At 33.0% G+C, this 22173-nt stretch overlaps 1 protein-coding gene across 5 annotated transcripts in view; it reads left to right on the forward strand.

The window, feature by feature from the left end:
- Window positions 1-22173, forward strand: part of frmd4bb (FERM domain containing 4Bb) — a 73524-nt gene that overhangs the window by 28110 nt on the left and 23241 nt on the right. For 3 of the 5 annotated variants that reach the window (XM_051096935.1, XM_051096936.1, XM_051096937.1), the window contains exons 1-8: window positions 7855-8043; window positions 12822-12887; window positions 13008-13102; window positions 15242-15334; window positions 15532-15616; window positions 19395-19451; window positions 19546-19568; window positions 20228-20311. In XM_051096935.1, the coding sequence (XP_050952892.1) occupies window positions 7882-8043; window positions 12822-12887; window positions 13008-13102; window positions 15242-15334; window positions 15532-15616; window positions 19395-19451; window positions 19546-19568; window positions 20228-20311 (665 nt within the window). In that variant the 5' untranslated portion in view covers window positions 7855-7881. Of the gene's footprint in view, window positions 1-7854; window positions 8044-12821; window positions 12888-13007; window positions 13103-15241; window positions 15335-15531; window positions 15617-19394; window positions 19452-19545; window positions 19569-20227; window positions 20312-22173 lie in introns of those variants that run through there. The other 2 variants (XM_051096939.1, XM_051096938.1) reach the window with 1 other exon arrangement.

Here is a 22173-nt window from a genome sequence, read left to right on the forward strand (position 1 = left end):
AAATGTTAAGAAAAAATATTTAATATTATTTAGTATTATATTAAACTGAAAACAATCAAACAAAACATTTAATTCCATAACCAGATAATTTATTTTTCACTGATTATCAAAGGTAATTAAGTAAACAAATACTTTATTTATTTATTTATTTACTTATTTAGTTTGCGTATTTGTTTATTTGACAAGCTTTTGAAATAAGAGGATAAAATAAGGACAAATGTTAAGAGAAAAAAACAGTATTATAATAAACAGAAAGAAAAACAGTTAATTCCATAATCACAGATATATTTTTTCACTGATTACCAAAGGTAATTTATTAAACACACTTTATTTATTTATTTGACAAGGTTTTGATACAATAAGAAAATAAGGACAAAATGTTAAGAAAAAATATTTAATATTATTTAGTATTATAATAAACAGTAAAAACAAACAAATATTTAATTCGATGACTGCAGATAATTTTTTTCACTGATTATCAAAGGTAATTAAGTAAACAAACACTTATTTATTTATTTATTTTACATATTTGTTTATGTGACAAGGTTTTGACGTAAGATAAATTAAAGACAAATGTTAAAATATTAAAGGTAATTAAGTAAACAAACACCTTTTTATTTATTTATTTATGTATTTGACAAAATTTTGACATAAGAGAAAATAAGGACAGAATGTTAAACAAATATTTAATATTATTTAGTATTATAATATACATAAATGCAGAATAAATGTTGTGATTATTGTGATTTAAAACAACAGTTATTGAGAGGGGAGAGGAAACATATTTATATTATTTAAGTAGTTTATTTCTGATTTATATTATATAAAACTATATATATATATATATATATCTATATATATCTATATCTTCATGTGATGTTATATATATATATATATATATATATATATATATATATACATACATATAACATCACATGAAGATATAGATATATATATATATATATATAATTTTCAATTTAGCATTTGATGTGATTTTTTTGTTTTTATTTAAATTTAAAATTGGATTATTTTGACTATTTCTTCTGTATATATTCTGTAGATATTTTGAAGAACATTAGTAATGAAATAACATTGACCTTTGACTTCCATTAAATGGACTAAATAAATAAATCTTCTTTTATGTTCCACGGGCGAAAGAAACAATATGAGTAATAACTTACACAGCCACCGAGCAACCATCCTATGAGCAATTATAAAATTATGTCATAAAATAATTGCATTTTGTTTTTTTAGAGTTATAAAATTGTTCATGATGATTCTGATGATTTTCGTCTGAAACAGGCTGTTTTTAAAGCACAAATGCGTCATTCACTGGCCGTGTTATCCCACAGTCCTGTGCGTGCGGTTTGGCAGTTTGTTGAAGGAATACAAATGGTGTCTGGAGCAGATGTGAGAAGTGTTTTTATGATTCAATTTCTGTAAGAAATAACCATCGTCGTCATTTCTCACTTGTCTAAAGGTTATCAGATGTGACACTTAGTGCTTCAAAAGCTAGAGGTGCCTTCATACAAAGCGCTTAATTACTAAAGAGCATATTGCATACAGATTTCTAACTCCAACCTTCACTTGTTTTGTTTTTGAAATGGTTGTTTTTATGAGTAATTAGAGGTGTCATTAGATTTGAAGACATGATCAGTGTTGTAGTGTTTCCAGATGAGAGTCAGAGACTGGAGCTGGCGGTTTCTGTCTAATAACAGCACAGCGCTGTGATCCGCTCAAGATGACGATGGCCTGTAATTTCAACATGCTGCACTTTTCCACACACTCCCGTCACAACGATAAATCCCTCTGTTTCCAAAAACCCTGCTAATAAAATGCACTGAAATGGGTGTAGTTGATCCACGCATGACCTAATACTCAGAAACATAACAGTTGTTATTTATTTTCCACGGCTGATGAAGTAAAGATGAGTCACGAGGCTGGGTTCACCTCTCCTGTCCTTTTTCACACAGACGCCGTGTCGTAACACGTCGAGTCAGTCTAGCAGAGGAATTTGCTTTGAAAAAAAAAATTGATTTGAGCATGTCCTCCCTTGCTAAAATCATCTGCATCCAAAAATATTCCTGAACATCAAGACAGATGTATTGCGTTACTCGAGCCCTATGATTTCCCTTACGCGGAAAACGCGGGCGGAATCCAGTCATAAAAACAGAATTTACTGAATAGCGCGGAATGTCACGGAATTTGTCAAAGTTTGAATGAATTAATCAAAAGTAGGTCATTACACTTAAATCAGACCGCAATATGGACTAGTATCTGTAAATATTATGCCGGAAAAATACCATTTAAATATGAATCCTGCATGTTCTTTGTGTCTCTGTTTTAATGAATGGAGCAGACGAGCGGTTTTGTTTACTACACGTGATTTCAATGTCTGTTGTCTCACTATTTTTTTTAATAGTTATAATTTTAATAGTAAATTCCCCTTTGTTTGCCAAAAAAAAGGTTGTTTAAATTATTGAAAACTTAATTTCCAATAATTAAAAGATGAAATTAATGTTTTATGCCTTCATTTGATAACCAGAACATTTTAAAAACACAACACATAATTTCTGAGGGTAAAAAAAACCTTTCATGAGGCTATTTTAAAAATAAATGTGAATAAATTAAGTGTGCATTCAAATAATTAGACGTGCTAAAACACAGAATTTGATAACAATAAAACATATGGTGAGAAAAAATAAAACATTTCATAGGGCTCTAAACATGTCATTTTGTTAAACCGTTATTAAATTGATGTGAAATTGTATAAGTTTCATTATTTTAATTAATTAGACATGCTCTTTGATTAATAAAATTTAACTGAACCATTAAAAAGGAGTTGGGAAAAATGAAAATGGGAAAAAAAGGAATCCAGAAAAATTGAAACGGAAAAAACGGAATTTGGAAAAAAATAAAACGGAATTTGAGAAAAATTACGTTATGAATATATTCTTCAGTTACACTGACTGTTAGTTCAGTGGCTCAAGAGCTAGGCCTTTTTTCTTCAGTATCACTGACATTTCTGATTTTACGCAACAAAATATCAAAATACATGTAGAATCATGTCAATCATACAGTATTAGAGGTGTATTCAATTCATTAAATGAATTGCTTTTTTAATACATTTTAATGGCATATCATGAAAATCTGACTTTTGACATGATTAAGTGTTATATTTGGGTCCCCGGTGCATCTACTAACCCAGAAAATGTGAAAAAGGACAACCCAGTAACTTTGTTTAGGTAAGCCTTTTTCTGCAAGCATGTGAAAAAACTAGTGCGTCAAATTTCTCACCCCTGTGACATAGAAAGGGGATCTTATAATATTACCGCCCCTTCATCTGCTTGTTTTCACCCACGGTGCAGTCATTTTGTTTTCGCAAGCGACAACGATGTACCAGTTCTAACACCATGGCAAAAGTTTGAGCAAAGCATGCTCACTGTTCTGTCTTTGGCTGCACAGACAAGCACATAACACTATTTAGAGTTGCAGCCTCAGAGGAGACAAAAGAGCAGTGGATTTTTTTATTTATTTACTGTATATTATGCTGCTGCCACACAGATCTAATATAAACATACAATTTCTTTCCCAGCTGTTTACTTTCACAGACTTAACCGACTGTTTTTGTAACTCGTGTGTTTTTAACATAAACTTGTGTATTTGACAGTTTAAGCGCAATATGACATGAAAGAACTTAGTTTAGTACTCACATGCTGTGCGACAGCTGCTTTCTGTGTGCGCTCAGAAAACCCTATATCAGAAGTTTAAACTGATATGGCTTTAAAACGCAGGATTTCAGCACGATACACGATAATCAAAACCGAACAGATGTTTTTTAGCAGAGTACCTGAGGTATGAGCTGTAAAGACAGAGCCCTATTCTGGAAAAGGGGGCGGGGAGCTGCAGCTCATTTGCATTTAAAGAGACATGCACGAAAACTGCGTGTTCTGCTTCCACTCAAAATAGGTATTTTCAAAATTGTATAAAAAAAAATTAGAAAATGTCCCACATTTTTATCATTCTGTTGGTTTTTAATTGTCATATGATGAACATACACACGCTCTTTTGCCTTTTTAAGAAAACTTTTTATTAATTCTTTTTGCAGCGTAATTTCCGCACAAAGGATGTACGGACCTCATCAAGTGATCTAGCACCCCCGATGGAAATGGTCGAGCGCACAAACACGATATTCTCCATTCATTTTAACCAATTAATACTCAATACTGCTTTCAGACATGATTTTTGTCTTATTTTAATAGTTCATTTGAGGTGGTCCAGAGCACATTATTGTTATGCAAGGGCGCATCAAAATGCACAAGCACAAATGATGTGACAATAGATGTAAATCAGTATTTACATAGCGTAATAGTAGTAAATGTATCTGTCTCACACATGTCCCGCATTGTCCCACAAAATCACATCTACTGTCCTGGAACAGATCTATTGCCAGGTGGCCACCCTATCTGTGGGGTATTTTGAGCTGAAACTTCACAGACACATTCTGGAGACACTTGAGATTATATTACATCTTGTAAAAAGGGGCATAATAGGTCTCCTTTAAAGGCAGATTTTTGCTCCTAAGTGAAAGCTGTAGAAACCAGATATTAGTTAACTGTGGTTTAAAACTACTTATTATGGTCAGAACATGACAAACACTCCACGTTTTTAAATTTCTTACACTTTTCCAGTCATTTTTCTTTACCAAAATAAGTATTAATAGAACAAAAATCTTAGTTCTGCATGTTCTAATGAGTGATATTGTTTCAAATCTTGAAACAGGTTTGTGTTGCCTGACATATTTGGAATGGAATATTAATAATATTTCTTTTTTTGACTCTTAGAAGTGCACTTTTGACAGTAGCTTGAGTTGACAGTAGTACTAGCTTAAGTTAAGATGCAGATGTGAATTTATGTTCATTATCAAAAACAAAAACTTCTGTAAAATCTTTAACAACCTCATTTTTATATAGTGAAATTTAATCATTCTGACTGTTTGAGTTTTATTAAAGGGGTCCTATTATGCTCTTTTACAAAGTCTTGATTTTGTTTTGGGGGTGTACTAGAACATGCTCTCATGCTTGTTGGTTCGAAAAATGCATTATTTTTCACATAATTTACATTATTACAGTACCTTTCTTCCAGCCTGGCACAAATGGCTTGATTAGTTCCAGGTTTGAAGAAGGCCCGCCTTCCAAAAAAAGAAATGTGTTGTGATTGGCTAGCTCTCCCACTGCGTTATGATTGGCGAACACTTAGACGGTGTTTCAGTACTGCCACACCCCTTACCAAAGCAGTTCCGTGTACAACTGTTAGCGCAAGCTGGATTAAAGTAATTCTTAGATTTTAAATATGGATATTTTTCTTACAAAAACAAATCAGTTCGCTACAGGAGGCCTTTATTGACCCCTTCAGAGCCTATGAGGTACTTTTTTAATTGATGGATGCACTTTATTGGACTTGTTTTTGGACTGATGAAGAGAAACTATGCTGTTCTAAAGCTTGAGAGTGCCAGGATCATTTTTAATATAACTCAGATTGCGTTCGTCTGAATCGCCGATACAAGATATTATCATGTTAATTTATTTAATTATTTACATACTTATTTTCATTGCCCGAAACCAGCTCCAGCATAAGACTAAAAGCAGAGTAATGTTTTTAATATGACTTAATTTGTACTTAACATGACAACAACTGAATAAAACATTGTAAGTTACTAATTTAATGCTTACAGTTCCTTAATTATTCAAAAAGCGGCTACAGAAAGCGAGCAAAGAACATCACTGATTAGCCTAGACTAGTGCAAGTTTATGCATTAAAAAAACAAACAAAAAAACACTTGTGTTATAAGTGAAGCTATCTACACTGTATGATGAATAAATCTCTTACCACACACTGCGCACGTCTACCTTCGACACATCCACCGGAGCAGATCACAGGCACCCAATGCTTGTGTTTATACCCGTCGCCCGAGGCTCGGTGAAGCATCCCGCGCTGCATTGCTAAAGTTAGGCTAATCCCCCACCTCGTCCCTACCCACCCCCCCAGCCATTCAAATTTCTGTAGGCGGGATTTATTTTAATGATATTCTAATGTGTAGTGACATCATAACAAGGAAACGGAAAATAAACACTGTAGTCCAAAGGAGCCGTTCATTGTAGTTCTTGAAGAGAGATTTTTTTAAAAACGAAATATCTCCCTTTGGAGTGAACTTTGAGATTTGTAATTTCGTAGATCTTTTTTATGCCCAAACATACACACCACACACTGACTAAAGTTGAAAAAGTGAAAAAGCATAATAGCACCCCTTTAAAATTAGCCATTGGTCTTCTGTAGTAGCATGCATTTAGATCAGGATAACCACAGTTAAATCCACACATATAGCACCTCCTTATACCATGCTAAATACCATGGTAAAAATGTAATTGTAAAACAGATAGTTCCGGTCCTTGATTCTGATTGGTTGAGCTTGTAAATTCACTGTAAACCACGGCTTCTTGGGGCTTATTGCTTTACTGTATGCTTTCTAGGTATTTGTATGAAAAACAAGGCCATAGCTTAATCACAAAAATACTATAGTTATATTATATTACTCCAATATTACTTTTAATACATGTCTACATTAACAATATAATAAAATTTTATATGAATATCCCACATTTCTGCCACAATACCATGGTGTAGGTAGTGTTACTACAGTAAATCCATGGTAAATGATAGCGATTTATAGACTGAAAAGTCTTCTGACTGTATCTGTGCATACAGTGTTTCTCCTGTTTGTCAGCACTGTTTCATCTGGCTTTAAACTAATAAATCACCACATCATTTGTATTTGTTAAATTCAAGTGCTTACACTGGATCTTATATGGAAAGCCATGAAGGTCAAAACGCAAATTTTAAAAGGCATTGTTTGCGTGTTGTTTACTCATAGAATACGTGCTGTTTACATGTTGTTTATGTGTTGTTTGCATGTCAATTACGCATCAGTTACAGTAATGGATTACATTTAAAATGTTACATTTAAAATGCGTAATTAAACACTTTGGTCAATCAGTGTATCTGCAAGTTAAAAAGGTCTTTAAAAGTCATTTAAAAGCCCTCCAAAACTATAGTGTTGGGATCTCTAGAAACTCTAGAGGAGACAGTTTTATGTGTGAAACAGGAGATTTACTGTAGGCAAACGTCTTCATTTACTTTGCATTTAATCCCAATGCTGTTTCGGAGAAAGATGTAGAGAGCTTTGACTTATGATGTTTCTTTGCTGCAGCCGGTTAAACCCAGTAAACATCTCACTGTTGAATCCCACAGGCATTTTTGTGGAGCTATAGGATTGTTATGTATATTTTAATCTGCGTTGTAAATCCTCTCACTTCATGTCAAGCAGTAAAGGAGGGACGGGAGCAGCGTTTGGGACACGTGGACAGGCCGCAGAAAGCGATGTGGCAGAGCCCGGTTCACTTTTGGAATCAAAATGGCAGGACTGTGTGTGTGTATGTGTGTGCGAACAAATCTGTGCTTTAAGATTCATGTGTGCTCGAAAAAGTGCAGTAAAATGGTGAGCTAAAATCGTGGCTGGCAGCGCAGTCCCACAAACCTCAGCTCTTTCCTTCACTGCCTGGCTGTCCTCCCAGAGTCTCCGGCTCTAACCTCAGCGTGCAGACGGCAAAAAGAAATTCCCCTGCTCTGCTGTCCAGGCGCACAGAGGAGTCTCCACGCGCATGGGGAATGTAGTTGAAACGCATGTCACCTACTTGTCGATCTTGCGTGAGGGAGCAAAGATTAAGAGCTGGTGAAAGGACGCTCTGTCTAGAGTTCGACCCAGACTAGGTTTGGTTGCATAAGGCGGGGGCGACCCGGGTACCAGCCGGTGGCGGTGCAGCCATGGCTTGGGGTTTAGTATGTGGGGTGGAAGCTCTGCTGCTGCGAAGTGGCAGTTTCATATGGCAGATCGTCGTGTGGATGATCCGGAGGTGTTACCTGCAGAGGATGAGATCATGCCAGCAGTGCCTACAAACTTGCTTCTATTTGGGCGAAGTCTATCAGGTATCGACTCTTTTGTATCGGCTTGAGGTTGGTTTGAGATGATTTCAGTCGGTTTGAGACCTCCGCATGTCACTTGTGACAGTCAGTTTTTGATTCTTTCAATGTTTTACAGAAGAGTAAAGTTTGAAATGCATTTCATTTCAGATTTGTCAAAGCTATCCAAAGATTTGCTATCCAAAGCCTGATTTTAATATGAATGCATAATGAACTCAGTATGACATTTCCATCAAGTTTTTCAAGGATGAATAATCTTACAGCTCTATACTCTTACTTTGACAAAAAAAAAGTCTGGTTTTGTCTATTTTTATTTGTTTTAGAAAATTTTAGGAGAAACATCTGAGACGATGTTGATGCTTTTCTGGTTTCTTTAAGTTTCCTGATATTTTTTAATAAAAATACATTTTTCTCTGGGTTGCCGTGATTCACTTGTTGCCTTCATGGTGAAACTGAAGGAGTGGAAATATGTTTTTAAAATATATACTCATATATTTACAGTGTAGTTCAAAAGTCTAAGAGCATGTTGAAAATCTGTCTCATTAAAGCCTGAAAATAATCAGAAAGCTTTTGGATTTAAACAGAAAAAGTTGTGTTGTTGAAGAAGAACTGTTACTGTTAGAATTGTTGTTTGGTCACTAATTAAATGTTACATTACACATGAACTGACAGTATAATTTGTAATGGGAAAAAGAAGATGTAATTAAACAAAAGCCAAATAAAAGCTTTTTCACTTAGTGGTCTCTGATCTTTGTATCCTATTGTACATTGTTCATTGTAATGCTGCTGCACTGTTATACACAATGAAAAGTTAATTTCTCCAAAAACAGCTCTTATAGAAATTACACACATGGAAAAGGGCTTTTGAAAATTTCCCACAATATCAGTCATAATGCAATAATCCTGCACATAAGATTAGCCCTCATGAGTGCTGAGCAGATGAAAGATTTGTGCTAGTGAACACATTTCCATACCAGTAATCTGCCTTGAAAATAAGTCTACTGATAAAACTTATTCCACATTTATCCTGACCAAAGATTGTAACATATTTTGAATCATTTGGACTGGGTTTGGATTTTTACAAGAACACCTCAGGAGTTGCATGAAATTATACATCATCTCTACCACAGTATATTGTAAACAGACATTTTTGGTATTGGTCGGTTTATAGCACCGTCTTTGAGTCTTTGAGTCAAGCTGAAAAACAAAGCAATTTTGTGCCGTTTTTGTGGTTACATAAGATTCTGCTGGTTTGTTAACAGATGTTTTATCTATTTAAAAATGCACCAACTTTGTTTCTTCGTCCAACATCCTGTTGTTATTTTCAGTGACAGAAAAACAGCTAGTTTCTGGTTTATCCTGCACACCAAATGTGTGCTTTTCCATAATAATCCATGTGCATGGCTTCTAGTGGCACAAGTCCATAAAAAATCTCTACAGTCCTTTTGGGGAAAAAAAAAAAAAAAAAAAACGGTTTAAATGCATCTTATTTCAAAAATTCTTAAGAGTTTTATTGAATGTGTCATCAAATTCCCCTGCATAACAATACCGAATACCAAAAACTAAATATTCACATAATACATTAAGACATTTTGTGAGCCGACTTTCAACTCTGTAACTCAACCCTTGGGTGGTTTGTTTATTTGTTAGTTTGTTTAGTTGGTTGTTTATATGGTTGATTGGCTGGTTATATGTTTGGTTGTTTATATGGTTGGTTAGTTGCCTGGTTGTTTGTTTGTTTAGTTGGTTTGTTGGTTGTTTAACTGGCTGATTGGCTGGTTGAGTGGTTGTTTGTTTGGTTGGATGTGTATACTGTTGGCTGGCTGGTTGTTTGTTTGTATAAATGGTTAGTTAGTTGGCTAGTTGTTTTGTTTATTAGTTGTTTGGTAGGTTGTTTAAATGGTTGATTGGCTGCTTGGTTGGTTTGCTGATTGACTGGTTGGTTGGCTGGCTGTTTACTTGGTTGATTGGCTGATTGGTTGCTTGGTTTGTTTAGATGATTGGTTGATTGGTTGGTTGGTTGTTTAAACGGTTGATTGGCTACTTGGTTGTTTGTTTGTTTGTTTGTTTGTTTATATATGGTTGCTTGGCTGATTGTTTGTTTATTTGTTGGTTGTTTGAATGGTTGATGGTCTGGTTGTTCGGTTGACTCGTTATTTGGTTGGTTGTTTGTTTATATGGTTGGTTGACTGTTAGTTTGTTTGTATGTTTATTTGTTTAGCTGGTTGTTTAAGTGGTTGATTGGCTGGTCGTTTGGCTTGCTTATTGAATGTTTGGTTGGTTGGTTGGTTGACTGTTTACTTGGTTGATTGGCTAATTGGTTGTTTGGTTGTTAATATGGTTGGTTAGTTGGCTGTTTGTTTGTTTGTTTGGTTAGTTGGTTGTTTATATGGTTGATTGGCTGGTTGTTTGGTTGGTTGACTGTTTGTTTGTTTGGTTGGTTGGTTGTTTAAATGGTTGATTAGCTGGTTGTTTGGTTGACTGTTTGGTTGGTTGTTTATATAATTGTTTGGCTGGTTGTTTGTTTATTTGTTTGGTTGTTTGAATGGTTGATTGACTGGTTGTTTGGTTGGTTTGTTTATATGGTTTGCTAGTTTGTTGTTTTTTTATATTGTTGTTAGGTTGTTTGAATGGTTGATTATTTATTGTTTTGGTTGGTTGTTGGCTGGTTGTTTGTTTATTTGGTGGGTTGTTTAAATGGTTGATTGGCTGGTTGTTTGGTTAGTTTGTTAATTGACTGGTTGGTTGGCTGGTTGTTTTTGTTTTTTTAATTTTGTTTGGTTTTGTTGGTTGGCTGTTTATATTCTTGATTGGCTAATTGTTTGTTTGTTTGGTTTGTTGGTTGTTCATAAGGTTTATTGACTGGTTGCTTGTTTGTTTGTTGGTTGGTTAGTTGTTTATATGGTTGATTGGCTAGTTGGTTGTTCATTTGTTTGGTTGGTTATTTATACTGTTGGTTGGCTGGTTGTTTGTTTGTTTGTTGGTTGGTTAGTTGTTCATATGGTTGATTGGCTGGTTGTTTGTTTCACATATAATATATGGCACAGTTCAAATTTTAAGTGTATAGGCCAATTCACTTTACCGCCAGATGCAGACCAACGTTGATGGTCACCAGGGGTGTGTTCAAGCTCAAACCGGTGCCCAACGTTTTGCTACGGTTTCCGGGTTGAAAGACATGTTTTCTGGAAATGGTGTGCAACGGGGTTTGAGATACGTTTTCTCTTGTTTGGTGGGTGTGTCAAAAATGTCAGCTCAATCAGCTGCAACATGTATACAAACCACATGGTATTAAAGTGAGACAGCTCGCACAATGCATGCATTTATAGTAGAATTTTCGACATCTCCTATGATGCTGTAAATAAGCTGACACCAATCTTGCTATGGCTGTTGTTTACACACTGACGCACATACTGCTATATACAGTGGGAATTTGTAAGTAAATGTAATTAACATCAAAATAAATTCACAAGAGCAAGTATATTGTTTGCACATGTTTATTTACATTAAATGCAAAAAAAAAAAAAAAAAAAAAAAAACTAAAATAATAAGAGCACAAATATAGATCTGGAACTTCTTTAAGTCTGTCTAATATGTAGTAATTGCAATTTCTTCTGGTCCATATCCTTTCCTTAGGAAAGTGTGCTAAACACTGATTAATGTAAGATAAAAAAAATACTATACATATTTACATATTTTGCTATTGTACTGCAGAGTGACACTTTCATGAACTTTTCTATACTCCTCTATTTGGGCTATATAATAGGAAATATTACAGTATCATAGCACAACAGCAATAATGATAAGCCTAACACTCACAATAAAAATAATAAGGTCATATAGATTGTAATACAGTCTCGGAGGAAAGAAGTGTATTATCCTTCACCTGAAATGTTTGTCTGTTCATCCTGAAATGCCAGTCAAATGTTGGCTCACAATAACCACAGTTTCCACAAAACCCTTCTCTCGACTGAGATGTTCTCTTTTATTCTGAACGGCAAGGGCGGTGACTATAACACTGAGCGTAATTCGCAGTATTAAACACTTAGTTAGACCGATTTCATCAGGATCCAAAAATTCTTCAAAAAGAACACAAAGAATGGCCCTCTCAGCTGCCATAGTTGCAACTCTTGCATCATCAAAACAAGGTGTTCAACGCACCACCGTTTCTGTTTGAAAAACATTTTGCATCGTTTTGTCGGGGCTGAACGCAGCCCTAATTGCAGTATGTCACTTCTTAGACATTTTAAGGCCTGACAAACACTGATTCAACATCAGTGAAAACAAGCGGCAATCAATGGCAACAGATGCAGACAGAGGTAACACACTGATCTGACAAAACCCGAAGGATGTGTCCGTTGTTGTTTGTCTGCATCTGTCGGTTCAGTGTGAATTGGCCTAAACTTATTCTTATTGTAGGTTCATTTATTTAAATTTGAAAATAAAAATAACAATGTCTAGCATATACATGGAAATTAAATTTATTTTCCGGCATCTGAGAAAGAATCTGCCATCTGCAGAACCTTGTCAATATACTGCCATAACAGATCCTGTCTGGATTGTTTCAGTTGTTGCTGAGAGATGCCGTGTGACTCATAGCTCTGCTCTAGATGACAGTTATTATATGCTGTGGTAGTGAAATATTTCTGTCTGTTTACTTTCCCGTGTGTACCAACTGAAAGAAGACATTGTACAAGTTGATTTATTAACATAATATGTTAAGTTATTGAATAAGGAGGTGGTGATAGTACACTGTCAATCATCTGATGTCATCACTGTGTCCACAGATGACCGAGGGACGACTCTGCCAGGTGCAGCTCCTGGACGACAGGAAGCTGGAGCTGTTGGTTCAGGTATAATGTCTCACAGCACTGATCCCAGTTCTAGTCTATTACACCTCCCACTCAAGGGTAATGGACCTCTGTAAACCTCACTGTCTCACATTGTATTGATCAATGGATTTTCTCTCGCAGCCAAAGCTGTTGTCTCGTGAACTCCTGGATTTGGTCTCATCGCATTTTAACCTGAAAGAGAAGGAATACTTTGGATTCACCTATGTGGATGACACGTGAGTACCTCTTTTAATGATGTTGTCTATAGAGGTTCCTTGTTTTACAGAAATCTAGCTTTTGAAAACATAAGGGATGAAAGAACATGGCAAACCTGAATTTAAAGGGATAGTTCACCAAAACATGAAAATTAATATATCACTGCTCGATTCAGACGGTGTTTCAAAGATGAACGAAAGGTCTGGAATGACATGAGAGAGACATGAGCAAATGGTGACACAATTTTCATTTTTGGGTAAACTGTATCCTTAAGGCAAATGCATCAGAATGGTGTAGACAGTTCATATGGGTTATTTGAATGAACCAGTTCTGAAAATTGATTCATTGTTTAACTAAAGCTATTCATTGATTCATTGAAGTGTTTTTCAAAGTCCCTGAACAACATTATAGAAGCCCGTTTCTGCCACTGAATGAAAGAAATAAAAAAATGTAATTGCAACTTTTTATATCACAAATTTGATATTTTTCAAGCTAATCCGACATCTTTTCTCAGGGTGGTAAGATAAATAAACTCACAACTGTGAGTCCAATTCAGAGGAAATACAAAAAATATGTATTTTAACTTTTATAAAAAAAAATGTGACATTGTGACTTATACATAACTCTTAACTCATATACATAACTCTAAGAATTGTGAGATAAAAATTTAAAAATTGCCTTTTTTTATTCAGTGGTGGAAGCAAGCAACAATGCAACACTTTTGTTTTTGCACCCATTTTTCATGAGCTGAACTCAAAGATCATTTAAAAGACATTTTCTATGTACATAAAAGGCCTGTTTCTCTCAGATATTGTTCACAAATCTGTCTAAATCTGTGTTAGTGATTTTAATGTTAAAAATACACTTTTGTTAAAAACTGCTGTTTATCACAATGTTTTTAATGATGTAATGTAGACTGCATATGTATAGCTTTCCTTACAAAAAAAATAATGTGGTGCTACTATAATATAGGATTGTTTTACAAGGTTTTACTTAAATATATACTGTGACACTAAATAATAACCATATTTATATACTGTTTTATAATATGATATTTACAGTCTATGGTAGTTCAGAGAATACCACAATACTGCCAATGTACGTATGGAAAAACATGGTATTGTCAATCTACTATGTTAAAATAAATAAATTAATTAATTAATTTTAAAAATACTACGGCGCTTTTTAAAATTATATATAGTGCCCTATGAAAATTTGTTTTGTTTTTTCCCAAATTCCATTTTCTTTTTTTCCCCCAAAGGAATTACAAGTAATAATATATATATTTTTTTAATTTTTGTTTTTCTGGATTTCGTTTTTTTTCCCCCGTTTTGATTTTTCTAGACTCTGTTTTAATGTTTAATTTAAAAAACTATCAAAAAACAAGTCTACATAATTGAAATCATTAAACTTTTTAAGGCCCTTTATTTTTTTCTCAAATTCAGTTTTATTTTTACCAAATTCTGTGTTTTCCATTAATTTTCTGGATTTTTATTAAATTTTAATAATCAAAAGCATCTTTAATTGTTAACTGTTCTATTTTATAAAAAATACATTTATTTATTTATTTATTTGTTCAAAAATAATATGTTTTGTAATATTTTGTATTTATATTTTTCTGGCATTTGAATTCGGGTAAATAATTTTTGTGGTAAATAATTCTTAGAAAAATAATGTTAACCCTGCGTCTAGTCCATATCGCATTTTGTTGTGAGTGTACTGATCTTTTCATTTATTCATTCAAAACTGGACAAATTCTGTGACATTTCATGTTATACAGTAAATTCCATTTTTATGACTGGATTCCACGATTCCGTCTTTCCGCATCACTGAAATCATAGGGCCCTGCATATACTAATGTTATTATTCCAGTGCAGCTCTTCCAAACTAATGCTGTAATGTTGTACAAATTCTTTACAAATCTGAGTGAACCATTTAAAAGAAACTGTTGAAAAATATGTAACTATTTATATATAAGTGATTCAGGCATCACTAGAAGGCAAAATCTCTTGTATTTCTGCCCAGTTCCAGTTCAGTTCTGCTGAAGTCATTTCTGTGCAGATGATTTTCATCTATTAGTGTTAAATTGCAGAGCGTTTACTGGGTTGAATAAGAATGTGGGCTTGCACATTTCACTCAAATGACCTTTTCTCTTCCAGCGGCCAGTGCAAATGGCTGCAGCTGGACCGCAGAGTGCTGGAACACGACTTCTCCAAGAAATCTGGGCCTATTGCGCTTCAGTTCCTGGTGAGGTATGTGATCTCTACCTCATGATGTCTTAAGTCACATGACCACAGCGACCACAGAATGCAGCACATTCCTGGACTGAATCACTGTGGTGCTGCTGCTGCTCCAAAGAAGCACCTTGTTTTAGGTTTTAACTGAGGTTTTTGTCGTTTGGCTACGACTCACCCCTTGACACTACAAAATTGTAATTTGTCATTTGCAGGTTTTACATAGAGAGTATTTCGCTTCTAAAGGAGCACACAACTGTGGAGTTATTCTTTCTGAATGCCAAGTCCGCCATCTATAATGTGAGTACGTTTGTGTCTGTTTACTCACTGAAGTGATTCACAGTCTCATTTCTCGCCTCTATAAACAATTAGAAAGCCACAGACCTCAGATAGTTCATACGAGTTATTACATCCCAGGGCCATAGGAAGGCAATGTGTCACTGACTGGCCTGTGAATCAAGAAAAGAGAAATTCTTGCAAGATTCTTCATAACCATAAAGACCACCACAAGCATTATTTTGGGTGTCTTTTTTTCACTGTTCGTTATGAGCAGGGTTTTCCCCACTGTTTTATGAGCTAGCGGCAGAATTGTATCTAATACACAGGCAAAATTTAATTTGTGTTTCCTCCGAAAGCATTTATTTTTTATTTGGTTGTTGAGATTGTTATCAGTGGTGGAAAGCAACAACAGGTATATGTTTTCTCCTGTAATTTTAGGATTTGCACTACCAGTCAAAAGTTTTTGAACAGTAAGATTTTTAATGTTTTTTAAAGAAGTCAGTTTTGCCCACAAAGCATGCATTTATGTCATCCAAAATACAGTAAAAATAGTAAAATTCTGAAATATTTTTACTATTTAAAATAACTGTTTTCTATTTAAATATATTTTAATATTTAATTTATTCCTGTGATTTCAAAGCTGAATTTTTAGCATCATTACTCCAGTCACGTTACATCAGAAATCATTCTAATATTCTGATTTGCTGCTCAAATGAACGTTATTTATTATTATTATCATTATTATTATGTTGGAAACAGCTGAGTAGAATTTTTCAGATTTCTTTAATAAAAAGAAAAGTTAAAAAAAATAGATTTATCTGAAACAGAAAAATATTTTGTAACATTATAAATGTCTTTATCATCACTTCTTTTAAAGCATCCTTCCTAAATAAAATTATTAATTTCTATAATTTCTTTCCCAAGTGTATTAATATTAATACTTTTATTTAGCAAGGATGCTTTAAAGTGATCAAAAGTGATGATAAGTGATGATTGAAACTGTTTTAAATATTGATAATTATAATAAAAAATGTTTCTTTAACAGCAAATGCTAAATTAGCTATTTTAATTTGATCACAGAAATAAATTACATTTGAAAATATATTAAAATAGAAAGCGGTTATTTTAAATAGTAAAAATATTTCAGAATTGTACTGTTTTTGCTGTACTGTAATCAAATAAATGCAGGCTTGGTGAGCAGAAGAGACTTCTTTAAAAAAAAAAAAAACATTACAAATCTTATTAAAAAAAAAAAAAAATGGAATGATAGTGTATATATTTGAACGGTATATAAAATGTACATCTATTTGGATTAAACAAAAACAAGCTAATACAAGTCATACAAAAATTAAACTGGTAATATTTCTGTAATATTACTAATAAACTGACCAGGTTTATATATTTATCATCAATACATCCAGTTTGCTGAATATTGCTTGGTTAATAGCTAGTCATTGTGATAATATTTTACTGAATATGTTTCACAATGAACAGGTTCTAAGCAATTTAAATAAATGCATTTTGAAAATAAGATTTAAATAGAATATTTGAATTAGATGTGAAATTTCCATCTATTTGGATTATACAGCTTTAACAAACTAATAAACTTAATAAGTTATGTTAATGCGATTATATTTGTCATACATAAGTAATACGCAAATGAAAGATTTTTGTAAAAGCACTAATAAACTGAATGTGTTTTAAAGACACAGTAACCAGATTTATATATTTATGAAAATATGATAATTTAAACAGAATGCAAATAGTTAAACAGAATGCAAATAGATGCAAATACTTATTTTATGTATGGCAGGAAAATATGCATTACATTAAGTTTATTAGTTAGATATTATGTACAGTCATGGCCAAAAATATCTGCAATTTGTAATTCTGTCAGAAAATGCAACACTTCTCTCAGAAAATTGTTCCAGTTGCAAATGTTTTGTTACTTACATGCTTATTGTTTTTTTGTTTGCACTGCAACAACACAAAAAACAGAGAAGAAATTCAAACTTGATCAAATTTCACACAGAACTCAAAAATAAACTAGACAAAATTATTGGCGCTATGTCAAAATTGTAAGAAATAATTGCATTTCAAGCATGTGATGCTCCTGTAATTTGTATTTAGACACATCTGTGGCAAGTAACAGGTGTGGGCAATATAGTATTGGAGAAATGGAGAACATTTGACATTAAGCCTTTGTGTTGTGAGCATGGAGAAAAGAAAGAAGTGTAAAGAGTTGTCTGTGGATTTGAGAAAAAAACTGTGGAAAAACATGGACAATCTCAAGGCTACAAGTCTCCAGAGATCTTAATGTTCCTGTGTCCACTGTGTGCAATATCATCAAGAGGTTTACAGCCCATGGCACTGTAGCTAACCTCCCTGGACGTGGAAGAGAAAAATTAATGAAAAATTACAACAAAGGATCGTCAGAATGATGAATAAAGAACCCAGATTAACCAAACAAATTCAAGCTGATCTGCAGACACAGGGTACAACAGTGTCAGTTCACACTATCCATCGCCATCTGAATGAAAAAGAAGGCCCAGGAGGACACCACTGCTGACACAAAGGCATAAAAAGCAAGACTGGAGTTTGCCAAATCTTATGTAACAAAACCACAATCCTTCTGGGAGAACATGCTGTGGACAGATGAGACAAAAGTAGAGCTTTTTGGTAAAGGCACTGTTTACAGAAAAAGAAATGAGGCCTTCAAAGAAAAGAACACAGTCCCTACAGTCAAACATGGTGGAGGTTCAAAGATGTTTTGGGGTTGCTTTGCTGCTTCTGGCATTGGATGCCTTGATCATGAAATCTGATGATTACCAAAGAATTTTGGGGCGCAACGTAGTGGCCAGCGTCAGAAAGCTGCGTCTCCACCAGAGGTCATGGGTCTTCCAGCAGGACAATGACAAAAGCACTCAGAAATGGTTACAAACAAAGCACTGGAGAGATCTGAAAATCTGAATGACCTGGAGCAGTTTGCAAAAGAAGAGGTCCAGAATTCTGGTAGAGAGGTGTAAGAAACTCATTCATGGTTACAGGAAGCGATTGATTTCAGTTATTTTTTTCCAAAGGAGGTGCTACCAAATATGAAGTTAAGGGTGCCAATAATTTTGGCCAGTGCATTTTTTGGGTTCTGAGTGGAATTGTATCAGATTTGACTTTTCTTCTCTGTTTTTTTGTGTTGTTCCAATGCAAACAAAAAAAATAAAAATAATAATAATAATAATAATAATAATAATAATAAAATATACATGCAAGTACCAAAACATTTGCAACTGCAACAGTTTTCTAAGAGAAGGGTTGCATTTTCTGACAGAATTGCAATGGGTGCCGATATTTTTGGCCATGATTTTTTGAGTGCACACACATCTATCAGACACACCCTCACATCTGTTATGCTTTTCTGCAGCTTTCAATCTGTTACAATTTAATACATCATATAAATATGTGTCTCCAATGTAAAGTGGCAATTTTCCTTTATTGTAATAAATGGTTATATTAGGACGGCTGGTTGGCTGAATATTTTATATACATGACAGACTATTTATTGATGAAAACACTGAAAGATCAATTTAAATTATTTGTGAATAACCTAATTATCATTCATGAGCAAAGCCATTTCACTAAAACAAATTGATGCCCATGGCGGGAATATCATATTTTATATCACATTTTCTCATGACGTTAATAAATAGACATGATGAGTGTGGTTTCAAAGTGCCGTTATTCAGAGAACGTTATATGACTCAGAATGAGTTCTTGAGGTGAAGGTTTGCTTGTTTGTGCACAGGGTGACATTGAGGTGGAGAGTGAGCTGGTTTTTAAATTAGCTGCTCATGCATTGCAGGTAAGACTGTCAGAGATTTAAAACATGAGTTGTTTTTATTTTTTAGTCAGTGTTATGTATTAAATGCACATACTTAAACTGTTTTGTTTTACAGGAATCTAAAGGAGACTATACAAGGTTTGTGCTTATTTTTACCACACTTATGTGAGATGAAGCAAATTGACTGCTTGTGTAGAATAAAATCACTCTGTCTGCCAGACAGCACAGTGACTCAGTGAATCTAAGATATGGGAAAAAGACTTAATGGTTGTTAATTGAGAAACAAGGTCAGGATGAGATTAGAGTCATGGAATGATGAAAGTCCATTTTTTATAATAGGATCAGAAAAGTTTGACAACCTCTGTATTAAAGGAATAGTTAATCCAAAAAAATATTCTTAGTCATCATTTACTCAGAATCTCATCTTTCCAAACTTTTAGGCCTTTCTTTTCTCCGTCAAACATAGGAGTTATTTAGTGGCATGTTCAAGAACTTAAGTTGTCAGTGTGATTTGTGTGCTATATTCAAGTCTTCTCAAGTCATATGATAACTTTTAATTTAAGATTTTTTTTTTTTCACTTAGATACAGCTAAGTGTTTGTTTGTCTAATTAATCATTTTGTGAAAAATAATGAAAGTTGTTACATCTCTGTACCCTGACACTTATCCAATTATGATTCACAATGTTACAGTACATCATGTTATAAAGCAGTTATGTAACATGAATCATTATGCTACTGTAAAAACGTCAGTCGTTAAAACTCGCTGCATGTTGATGAGTATTTGTGTTGATTTTAGTGATGAAAACACCATAGCAGATCTGAAGAAGCTTCCAGCATTGCCCACTAAAGTCCTGAAGGAGCATCCGTCTCTAGCATACTGGTACAACATTATTTCATACAATTATCTGAATAGAAAATGCCTGTGTAAAATAATAAGATTCAGATAAACATCATCGAATTTAGTTAGTTTTATGTAAAATCCCAATCATTTTTGTAAAATAAATAAATAAATAAATACAAAATACAAAAATACAAATCTAAATTGTGTAAAAAGAAAAGTCAGTGGGAATTTAAAAAAAAAAAAATTATTATAATTATTTTACTTTTATATAATTTTTTTATCATTATTATATAAATTTTTATTTAGCAAAGATGTATTAAATTGATCAGACATGACAGTAAAGAAATGCTTTGTATTCATCCAAGAAGCCTAAAATGTATCAGTTAATGTACCATAATTTTGTTGTTTTGTCAATTTATTTCTTTCGTAGTTTTTTTTTTTTTTTTTTTTTTTTTTTTTAAGCTTTTAGTTATTTAGTATTTGGTTATTAAACGTCAAGTTAAACTAAATGAAAATGAGAAATGTTGTCTTGGTAACTAGCTGAATTATTTTTTAAATTATTTTTATTTTTTTAATTATTTTATTTTCAGATTACACTATTAAAATAAATAATCATAAGTCTACAACAGTGTTATTTTAGTATCATTGAGATATTATTAGTTTTTGTTACTATTTTGAATTTTTTTTTATATTTTCTGCTTTCATGTTAATTTTAGTTAAAGTTTTAGTAGTTTTGTTTTTGTCAATTTTATTTTTATTTAAGTTTTAGTTATTTAGTATTTAGCTATTGTACATTAAGTTAAACTAAATGAAAATGAGAAATGTGGTCTTGGTAACTAGCTGAAATAAACTATGTTTTACATATATTTTTTATTTTTTATTAATTTTATTTTCTATTTTTATGTATTTTTTTAATTAATAAAAAATATTTTTTATTTAGTTTTTTTGTTAGAATTTGCTTTATTTCAAGTATTGTTTATTTTTTTAGTTAGTTAAATGTAAAATGTATCTATGTTTCTACAAAAAATATGTATATAAAAATAAAATTATGTATTAAAAGTATGCATTAAATTGATCAAAAGTGACAGTAAAGACTTTTACTCTATAAAGATTTCTATTAAAAATGTTTATTTAAATTTCTTTTAAATAAAACAATGAACAAAAAATGATTAAAAAACAAATCACAGTTTCTAAAAAAATATAAAGCAGCACAACTGTTTTCATCAATGATAATAGTCATAAATGTTTCTTGAGCAGCATATTAGAATGATTTCTGAAGGATCACGTGACACTGAAGACTGCAGTAATTATACTGAAAATTCAGCTTTAAATCACAAAAAATAAATTACATTTTACAATATATTTAAATAGAAAACAGGTATTTCAAATTGTAATAATAATCACAATTTAATGTTTTTTTACTGTATTTGTGATGAAATAAATGCAGCCTTGAACATGAGAACTATTTAAAAAGCATAACAATTTTGTACCGCAGTCTTACCCTACATATTTGAACAGTAATGTATATTTTCTTAATATCTTACACGTTTTACTTCTCATAAAAAAGTGTCTTGTTTTTAGGATTTTTAAATATATTAACTGTACAACTAGACAAATAACAGATTAAAATATGATTACTGTGAATATATATGTATATTATAGCTTACTAAAAAAATGAATAAAATGCCTGATGTGTTGTTCTCACGGTCTAAAGCTGTTTAATTACTGCCAGCGCTGATGTGTCATTTAAGGCAGCAGCACGGACAGCCGTGAGATTTACATCGAGAGCCGATGAGTCAGTGATGCTGAAGCTGCATTTATAGCCCTTTATGAGAGCTTTATGGCTGATGATCCGTGCTCTGCTGTCTTTATGCTGACGCGCTGAGGTTTGAGGGAGGCTT

Source organism: Labeo rohita, chromosome 23 (genome assembly GCF_022985175.1).
Source record: "Labeo rohita strain BAU-BD-2019 chromosome 23, IGBB_LRoh.1.0, whole genome shotgun sequence".
Lineage (NCBI taxonomy): Eukaryota > Metazoa > Chordata > Actinopteri > Cypriniformes > Cyprinidae > Labeo > Labeo rohita.